The sequence below is a fragment of the Syngnathus leptorhynchus genome, chromosome 2 (genome assembly GCF_054491065.1).
Source record: "Syngnathus leptorhynchus isolate UIUO chromosome 2, UIUO_Slep, whole genome shotgun sequence".
Taxonomy (NCBI): domain Eukaryota; kingdom Metazoa; phylum Chordata; class Actinopteri; order Syngnathiformes; family Syngnathidae; genus Syngnathus; species Syngnathus leptorhynchus.
In genome coordinates this window covers 2,895,352-2,904,505 of record NC_141196.1, presented here as the reverse complement: position 1 = coordinate 2,904,505, position 9,154 = coordinate 2,895,352, and the positions used below count along the sequence as shown (strand labels likewise).

The following is a 9,154-nucleotide window of genomic DNA, read 5'->3' as shown; positions in this document are numbered from 1 at the left end:
CTTAAGTGTCCGTGGGTGTTTTTTTTTGTCAGTTCCCTGACCTCCAGTTTAAATACCAAGTGAATGAAATAGTCATGTTAAACAATTTACATTACAGATGAGAGCTGAAAAAATATATTTAGGTTTTTTTTTCTCTTTCCTCTCGATAATATGATTATAATTTAATATGTGAGTTTTTTTTAAGGTCTTCTTCCTGAGTATTTTTTCAACAAACAAATGTACTATCAGATTTATTAGAGATAAGTATTTGGATGGATGGATGGATGGATGGATGGATGGATGGATGGATGGATGGATGGATGGATGGATGGATGGATGGATGGATGGATGGATAATAATAATACATTTTATTTTGGATGGATGGATAATAATAATAATACATTTTATTTATAAGGCATGGATGGATGGATGGATGGATGGATGGATGGATGGATGGATGGATGGATGGATGGATGGATGGATGGATGGATGGATGGATGGATCTTTTTTGGGACAAATTGCAGCCTTTGCAATTTGAAAATTTCATTTGACTACATTGCAATCTATATTTGAAGTTCACGTCTTACATTCGGCTACTAATTTGTGTATCTACTGTTTAACACACAATCCCATAAAAGGCCAAGTGGTCATCTTTCGTTTTTGCGAAAGTATTCAGCCCCCTTGAACTTTTCAACATTTCGTGACATTTCAGGCTTCAAACATAAAGATATAAAAGTTTCATTTTTGTGGAACACAATGGTGAAGTGGAATGAAATTTATTGGATAATTTCAACTTTTTTTTTAACAAATAAAAAACTGAAAAGTGGGGCGTTCGATATTATATAATATATTACAAATAGACGTATCCAGGTGTTAGAATGGCCAAGTCAAAGTCCAGACCTGAATCCAATCGAGAATCTGTGGAAAGAGCTGAAACTGCTGTTCACAAAGGCTCTTCATCCAACCTCACTGAGCTCGAGCTGTTTTGCAAGGTCTCGATGTGCAAAACTGATAGAGACATAACCCGAGCGACTTGCAGCTGTAATTGGGGCCAAATAATATTGCACGCCCCACTTTTCCGTTTTTTATTTGTTCAAAAAGTTGAAATTATCCAATGAATTTGGTTCACAATTGTGTCCCACTTGTTGATTCTTGACAAAAAAAACAAAAATTTTATATCTTTATGTTTGATGCCTGAAATGTCGCAAAATGTCGAAAGGTTCAAGGGGGCCAAATAAGGTACTGAAAGGAGTGGGAGGGATTTCGAGAGGATGTCGAGACAAGAGTCTTGTTTTCAGTGTGGAAACATGAGGGGTCTGCTGAGTTGTCTGTTTCTCGCCTCCCACTGCGCTCTCTCATCACGCAGTAAGTAAACATTAGAAAGAAACCTGTCCAACCTTCCCGACGATGGATGAGCATCACTTTCTTACTCAAATTCTAACCTTGTTCTTGACTGCCTGCAGGTGGTGCGTCCATTTTGCACGTGAGCCAAAGTGCTGACATGAACGTCCTTGAGGGCCAGCTGCTCAATATCAGCTGCTGTTGGACAGGCAACTTCTCCAGAGTCAAAGTCGAGTGGCTGAAAAATGAAAGCCACTATAAGGGATTCCAAATATGCCAGTATCCATCTTGCCAGGCGGCTCTGCAAAAAGATGGCGAGATGTGCGTGTGGTTAAAATTGCCCAACGTTACAACAGAGCACTCTGGCACATACTTTTGCAATGTTATTGCGGACATACCTAATCTAATATCTGGCAATGGGAAAGGTACCGTTGTTACAGTAACGTGTCAAAGTTTAAATGGAACCGCAGTGGGAGGTAGGCAATCAAAGCTTAAGGCCATATTTGCTTTTTTTTTTAATTGTTCAGAAAATGACTTTCTGCATTTTGGATGTTGCAGGTGAATCCACAAGTCCTCCTTGGGTTCTGCTCGGGGGTTCCTTGGCTTCGGTGGGATTCCTGCTCCTGGTCATGCTCGCTTGTTACTGCAAACTCAAACAAAGACAAGGTCGGTGAATTTTTTTTTTTTTTTTTTTACTTTTTAATTTTTTATTTTTTTTTTTTTAAACAGGGAAGCAAAAGTTATTGTTGTTGTGCAGCACCAAATTTGAATAGTTTCCGCAAAATGGCTGCCGGGTTAGTCTTCATTGTTATTATTTTTTTTAGAGTGTGCTACGAGTGACAACATTTTTTTGTTTTGTTTTGACGTGTTTGACTCAAGTCTCTTCACAACAGCAATTTGGCAGACATTTAGTATCAAATATTTTGGAGAAAAAAAATGTTCAAGCTGTTTAATGCCATTCTGAGTTGGAAGTACAATTTTACAGAGCTCAATTTATTTAAAAAAAAATAATTACCCTTTATTTAATTGTTTTGGATGTATTATCAGTGCCGTGTGTGTGTTTGTGTGAATACGTAGTCAGCCGGGTGATTTACGAGAGTCCCAACTTGGACTCTGACATGGACAAAGGCAGCAGCGGCAACTCCTCCACGGGCTCGACCGAGTGGGTGAGTTCACTCAGACGGAGGGGTGAAAGGTCACCAGCCGTGTCACATGTGTCTTCCATCTCTGTTTCAGCGTCAAGTGGTCGTGTATGAATCCGTGGATTACTTTGAACGTGTGGAGCTGAAGCAAAGTGGGTGAGGAAAGGATCAGAAGGCTTGGTCACTACGACTGATTAGGCACGGCAACCTTAAAGACTCAAAGCACTGTTAGGATTCATCCGTCCGTCCATCCATCCATCCATCCATCCATCCATCCATCCATCCATCCATCCATCCATCCAACCCATTCATTTTTGTTCGCTAGCTAGCTATCTAGCTGGCTTACTATCAAGCTTCCTGTATCTTGCTATCAAGCTTTATCCTAATTATCTCAATTGCATTTATTTTCTTCACACACAGTCGAAACAAATATTTGAGCACCAACTTACAGGTTAGCATATACCATCGATCTAAGTACCATACTCACAAAAAAAAGGTTACGAAAAACTTTTGGGTGAGCCTGACACGTGACCTGCTAAACTTCTTCGGAGTATCAGAATTTCTAAATGTCTTTTTTTTTTTTTTATTCAAAGAAGTAAAGGTTGTGAATTGATGAGTAGCTCGGCTGCGAGCGGGTATTTCCGGGTCGTGGTGCCGAGTGGAAAGTGTGCGAGCGTGTGTCGTCGTCTGTGGCCGTGAATGGCGGGTCAGTGACAGGAAGTGGAAACAACGCCTGTGACATTTCATCTAGTTTCTCTTTGTAACAGACACGCTTAGTTGAGTTTGTATTTGTGCGGGGGTGGACTCACTTCCAAAATGGCAAGTTTTCCCACCTTTTACTTTTTCTCAGCTACTCTGTAATTTGCCTTTTTTTTTTTTTTTTTTTTACTTTTGTACATCAATCATGTCACATGAAATAAAAAAAAAAGGGCTGCTCCTTTAAACCGAGCAGTTAGTAAACACCATAAACGAGATCTTTGTTCTATACCGTCTGTTTTTTTTTCTTTCCCATGATCATCAATGTCACGGTCCTTCTAATAACAAACGTCAACCAGAAGAACCTGATGTATTGCCTAAGCGATCCCTGCCCATGGAAACTTTTGTCCCACTAAGGTACGTATAAAATGAGCTACCACCAGCCCAGCACCTACGCTGACCTTCCTTTCCAAAAATGTGCGAGATCAACCCAACTCCGCTGGAGCAGACCATTTTCACTCTCTGCAAAGTCTTTAGCGACTACGCCGAAGCAGAGGGGAACAAGGAGACCCTGAACAAGAATGAGGTCAAGAAACTGGTGAAGACAGAGCTGCCCCATCTTTTCAAGGTAACATGACTGAACAAAATAGATTTGGATTGGTTAAAAGAATCCAAAATGTTTTGTATGAAGAATAGTTTATTAGCTTAATGCTAATTTATACTGTGAAACACCATAGACAGGCTAATTGGGATTTACTTTACTGTTAAAACTTTCATCCTGTCGTATATCAGATGTTTCTCGGTGCTTGGGTGCATTATTTTCTCGTGTGGTTTATTTTCTTATGTTTTATTATGTGTACAGGCAGCACAGGGAAATCCTGAGGGGCAAACGCTTCTAATGGATTTTGATGGAGACGGAGAGATGAACTTCAAGGAATTCATGGTCGTCTTGTCCTGCCTCGCTTGCATCTTCAAAGCTCACTGTCCCAAGAAGTGAGAACTTCAAGATGGGTCCTCCAACAAGGCCTTGTGGAGATTGCTGAATAAAAATAATTTCAGTACTCGAAGAAAATCTGATGGGTCATTTCTTTACAAACGCACAAGAAAGGGGCTATTAGGAGAAAATGTAAACATCATAAGCCACAAAAAGTTTTTTTTTTTTTTTTTGTCTCACGCACATCGGCATATTCGGGAATCGAACACAAGACAGGCGAGCGTACCCTTACGCCATCAGCCGCTCAAAAAAAGTTAAGCGGTCACAACAAAACAGGAAATGAATGCGGCAAGGCCGTACAAATAAAAAATAAAAAAAACACGTTCATGACATATTTTCACAAACAACTGCGGCTTAACTTCTTTCCTTAATTGAAGACCATAAATGCAGAGTTCGTTTCTAATACGGATTTGAAAATTATTCCGTTTACATTCACACAATATTACAATTCACAGTACAGCAAATACTAAAGTGTATAAAGGTCATAAAACTACAAATACTTCTTATTATCCTCACTGGCTTTTTTTTACGCAAATAAAACTACTGCTGCATCTATCATTGTATTTCTACGGGAGAAATGTGATTTGTGGACTTTTGCGTTAATATGGCCAATGAGGTAAAAATGGTGCTGCGTGTTTTCTAAGTTGTTTGTATATTATTTTTATTTTTAGTTTTGTATTGCTCTTTCTTATAGTTCTAATGGCATTGTTGGGCAGTCTGAACATTTAGACAACAGAAATGTCTTACTTTAAATAATAAACAGTTATATTTCCAGTTTATGATACTTCTAATACCTCCAAAAAAAAAAAAAAAACGTCATCCAGAATAACCAGATTGTTACGCAACAGGTCCCAACCCCTTGAAACCTTTGTTCCACCAAGGTATGAAACAAGCTCCATCAATTCGTCTCCTGCAAATCCTTTCTGGTGACACTCGCTTTCCAAAATGTCTGAGTTAAAAGCAACTCGTCTTGAGGTGGCCATTTTTGCTCTCTGCAAAATTTTTGATGAATACGCCAGTGTAGAGGGGAGGAAGGACACGCTGAACAAGGCAGAAGTCGGGAAGCTGGTAAAGAAAGAGCTGCCCCAACTTTTTGAGGTAAGTCACAAATCACTGCAAAAATGACCAGACAAATATCAAGTCAAGTAAAAAAAAAATGGATAGAATTAAGTCTTAGCTTAATGCTAAAATATACTATGAAACCCCAAAGACATGCTAATAGAAATTAGCAGTAATTTGACAATAGTTATAACGCTTCAACAAGGAGAAGTGGGTAATAGTTCATGCTCTAATACACAGGTGGGTGTCAAACTCAAGGCTCGGGGGCCGGATACGGCCCGCCACATCATTTTATGTGGCCCGCAAAGACAAATTGTGCATTAAATTCATGTGTCATTACTAGAATTGCAAAATGTCTTCACTTTGAATCATATTTGTCAGTTTGTGAGGTGCTCATATATTTATTTCGTCATAATGGCCCTACGAAAGAAGCTATGACTACAATGCGGCCTGCAAAAAAAAAAAACAGTTTGACACCCCTGCTCTAATACATCACAAGTCACTCAAGTTAGTATTTCGTTCTTGAGCAACTTTTTTCTTCGTTTTTTTTTTTTTTTTATGCATTCAGGCAGCACAGGGAAACCCTGAGGGGCAAACACTTCTGCTGGATTTTGATGGAGATGGCGAGATGGACTTCAAGGAGTTTATGATCGCCATGTCCTGCCTGGCCTGCATCTTCAAAAAGGCTTGCGCTGAATAAAACTGATTTCAGTACTTGAATGAAAATGTCATGGTCATTTCTTTCCACGCATTGCGTCAGTGAACATTCGAAGGGGAAAATGTCAGCATGGCAAGCCGCAAACAAGCTAAATGGTCTGAACGAGGCAGGAAGTGAATGAAAAACAAACAACACGCTCTCAGAAAACTTCACCTTTGATGATCATTAGAAGCCATAAATCGATTCCAGAAAAAAAAAAACACTTTACATGTTGGAAGACTTGCAAAGACAGAACACTTGAGCTCATTCATTTGAATCATGGTTCGCTTGCTAACTATACCCAAACCCCAAAGATACGTTTTATTTATTTATTTTTATTATTATTTATTGGTAAATTGGAGTAAATTCAGATCATATCATTTCATCACAACATTTTTTTTTTAGTTTGGTTGCGTGACTTTTCAAATGTAATATATGGACCCTGGCTAAAAATTGACCAACACTTCTTTATAGGGTGTCTGTGCTGCCCTCTAGCGGCGAGTATGCATCAAATGAAAAATCAGCAAACACTGATTAATCGACTTGTAAGGTCAACCTCACCCTTTTTTTGCACTTTTGTGTGTGTGCAGAGTACATTACACGGGTTGGACTGAGATGAAGGTGATCACAATAAAGGACTTTGATTTTCTTTTGTGTTCCTGTTTGGGAATGTCAATGCATAATGGAGGTCAAAGTGTAAAGTTTGGTGAGTAACTTGGGAGTCATTCTAGGTGTGCTGTGTCTCACCTTCAACCTATCTGCTCAGATCGGTCACCTTTGTTGTGGTGCTTCCTGCCATACCGCAGATTCCTTTTCAAGCTTCCATTGTGGAGGCATTCCGTCAAACAAGATGTTGGATTGTTCTCATAATTTCGCAGTGTATGTATAAATAATAATAATAATTATGTCTGAGGTGTTAACATTGGACTTACCGTGGGAAAAAAAAAATCAAGCAAGTCAAATTTGAAGTCAAGCTATGTTGCGCCTTCTCGTGTGTCCGAGTTGGCCACCAGGGGGCAGTATGAGAGACACATAACCCTGAGTTAGACGTTACAACTAGTTCGAGTGCCGAGGATAAAGAACATATGTTAACGTGTTAGTGTAGTTTGTGTTCATTCTTTTCCTTAAAGGGTTATAGCAATGGCACATAGATGCTAATTTGCGTTAGCATTTAGCTAACGAACTGAAAGGCTAAGTATGTGGTTTTTTTTTTTTTTAAATACACAAAGTGGGATGCAGTACTTTTTGTTTTATGTTTAGTTTGATAGAAAATTTAAGTGTGCTTGTTTGGGTGTGACAATTTAACAGGTTAGGATGGAGGTTAGCGTCCTCAAATTGATGACTTAAGTCTGACTCGGGTCAAGTCACGCCGTTCTCGTGGTCGTAGCGCAAAACACAAAGGCGCCACTCTTAGCGCGCGAGGCGCTCACCTTTGACCTAAATACAGGAGGCCTCCTTGTCGCGTAATTAGTTCAGAAACATTGCAAAAAGGCTCGTATTTGAATAGGCGTGAGTTTATCAAGATGACTTTGCTTTGCCGGTTGCATCACGGGGCCGCAAAGGTTTTGCTTTGAGAGAACACGCACGCATGGAATGTCCTGATAACGCATACTCTGTGCGCCACGTGACGCAATCACCCCGTCCCCCCCCTCCCCATCCCGCCGCTTTGACTGTGACGTAATTAAAGTTTGAACGAGTGGCCCACTTATTCACGGCAATCACATGACGAGGAGACTTTCAATTTCTATATCAGACACCCTGTGAACAAATTCAGCTTCGGGGATGTTTTTAATCAGGATCGAATTCAAATCGAGGGGTAGTGATAGACATTTTTGTGCATGCCTGAATGGATTTTAGATGTTAAACAGCTATGATCACTGGCTGCTTTGTTCGATCAAAAAGCCACTGATGAGATTGGTTGGTAATTGATTGACTTTATAATGCAGAGTCATTGTAGTTTCTATTGCGACGGAAACTTAGTAGTCCAAAGTCTACCATTTGCTGGCCAGTGCGTAAATAATAAATAAATAAACATGACCGCATCAGTAGGTAAGAAGCAAAAGTTATATAATGTTGTTTACAAAGGTGGATATAACAAATAGCTAGAATTGAAAATGTCAACTTTTCATTGGAGATTTCCCAAACACTATTTGTTTTGCTTTCTCGGCCAGGGAAGACCACCTGCTGGTTCCTGTCACAAAAAACTCCTCGAAGAGGATTTACCGGGCACCCTTGAACTATGTGCCATCTGCTCCAATGGATCATTTTGATGAACACGTGTTGTGAAAGTGAACGTCCCTGAGCAGTGCTGAAAAAAAAAATCATTGCGATCTATTGGATTTGAGTGATTTGTTTTTGCAGATATATATTGGCAAAACCCACGTGTCCTCATCATCACGCATCTGTGTGTGCTGCTGGCGATCAATAAGGTGTTTGACCTTTATTGACCTTTGGCTGCAGGGCTCAGGATGCCAGATCCAGATCAGACTGGTGAGTCAATACCTACTCAAGTTACCCTGGTAACTAGCCACAAGAGACCTTGGCTTGGTGGCTGATTTTTTACAGCTACAACAATCAAAACATGCCACTTGTGGCCTTGAGTCATTGTGTCACATGAAGCGTGCCACTTGACAGGTCAGGTGGTGATTTCCCCACAAAAATAAAAATAGAAACTTAAGACAGCTACAATTGTGCAACAGCAGTTATTTAAAAATGTATGACATCAGAAATGAGGATAAAAACAAGAGACACTTATAAGTAGTAGGGAGCTCATTCTCAAACCAAAGTAATTTCCCATAAATTATATTTTTTAAAGGTGCTTAAAACACAATGACCAATCACATAAATTAGAAATTCTCTCTGGATTTATATGTGATTTAAAGTGAATTTGATTCGTTTCCTCTATAAAATTAGTATTAAATATTTTGGGAGAAAAAAACAAAAAAAATGATATGGCACATCGGGGTACTATACGGGTACGTATGTTTAGCTCTCGTTCGAATTTTGAGTAAGAATAAAATGAATTGATTATCGACCAAATGGAATTATGATGACGTGATGACGACGTCATGATGATGTATATGATGATGATGACGGGATTTTGGCGTGCGTACTATTTGTGTTTCTGATGCAATACCCTGGCGGAAGGAGCCAGTATCTGTGAACAGGACGGCGGAGGTTTGCCCCGTTGCCTAGATACCAACTCAGGAGGTGGCGCATGAAGCGCCGTCGTCTGACTGAAACTGG

General features: G+C 39.7%; 3 protein-coding genes across 5 annotated transcripts; all 3 read left to right on the top strand.

The window, feature by feature from the left end:
* Positions 1–1,195: 1,195 nt before the first annotated feature.
* Positions 1,196–3,571, top strand: LOC147060112 (uncharacterized). Of its 3 annotated transcripts, none has more exons than XR_015065541.1 (5): positions 1,196–1,344; positions 1,443–1,796; positions 1,879–1,986; positions 2,398–3,281; positions 3,518–3,571. XR_015065541.1 is itself a non-coding variant. In XM_085906204.1 (5 exons), exons 1-5 carry the CDS (start codon positions 1,251–1,253, stop codon positions 2,620–2,622), a joined length of 711 nt encoding a protein of 236 aa, XP_085762330.1. In that variant the 5' UTR covers positions 1,196–1,250; the 3' UTR covers positions 2,623–3,467. The 3 variants fall into 3 exon arrangements, 2 of the variants coding, with proteins under 2 accessions (XP_085762330.1, XP_085762329.1); XM_085906204.1 differs by lacking the exon at positions 3,518–3,571 and having other exon boundaries at positions 2,398–2,486; positions 2,557–3,467; XM_085906203.1 differs by lacking the exon at positions 3,518–3,571 and having other exon boundaries at positions 2,398–3,467.
* An 8-nt stretch (positions 3,572–3,579) lies between these two features.
* LOC147060111 (protein S100-G-like) lies at positions 3,580–4,230 on the top strand. The gene is made up of 2 exons (XM_085906205.1): positions 3,580–3,786; positions 4,021–4,230. Exons 1-2 carry the CDS (start codon positions 3,634–3,636, stop codon positions 4,153–4,155), a joined length of 288 nt encoding a protein of 95 aa, XP_085762331.1. The 5' UTR covers positions 3,580–3,633; the 3' UTR covers positions 4,156–4,230.
* Positions 4,231–5,026: 796 nt separating this feature from the next.
* On the top strand, positions 5,027–5,937 carry LOC147060110 (protein S100-G-like). Its single transcript, XM_085906206.1, has 2 exons — positions 5,027–5,250; positions 5,780–5,937. Exons 1-2 carry the CDS (start codon positions 5,098–5,100, stop codon positions 5,909–5,911), a joined length of 285 nt encoding a protein of 94 aa, XP_085762332.1. The 5' UTR covers positions 5,027–5,097; the 3' UTR covers positions 5,912–5,937.
* The last annotated feature ends 3,217 nt before the right edge of the window (positions 5,938–9,154 follow it).

What these genes read in the sequence shown, in the direction of transcription:
- LOC147060112 (XM_085906203.1), top strand. Translation starts at nt 1,251, where the DNA reads ATGTCGAGACAAGAGTCTTGTTTTCAGTGTGGAAACATGAGGGGTCTG. An exon ending in CTGCGCTCTCTCATCACGCA is followed by an intron (nt 1,345 to 1,442) that starts GTAAGTAAACAT and finishes GACTGCCTGCAG; the next exon opens with GTGGTGCGTCCATTTTGCAC. An exon ending in CAAACTCAAACAAAGACAAG is followed by an intron (nt 1,987 to 2,397) that starts GTCGGTGAATTT and finishes GTGAATACGTAG; the next exon opens with TCAGCCGGGTGATTTACGAG.
- LOC147060111 (XM_085906205.1), top strand. Translation starts at nt 3,634, where the DNA reads ATGTGCGAGATCAACCCAACTCCGCTGGAGCAGACCATTTTCACTCTC. An exon ending in AGCTGCCCCATCTTTTCAAG is followed by an intron (nt 3,787 to 4,020) that starts GTAACATGACTG and finishes TTATGTGTACAG; the next exon opens with GCAGCACAGGGAAATCCTGA.
- LOC147060110 (XM_085906206.1), top strand. Translation starts at nt 5,098, where the DNA reads ATGTCTGAGTTAAAAGCAACTCGTCTTGAGGTGGCCATTTTTGCTCTC. An exon ending in AGCTGCCCCAACTTTTTGAG is followed by an intron (nt 5,251 to 5,779) that starts GTAAGTCACAAA and finishes TTATGCATTCAG; the next exon opens with GCAGCACAGGGAAACCCTGA.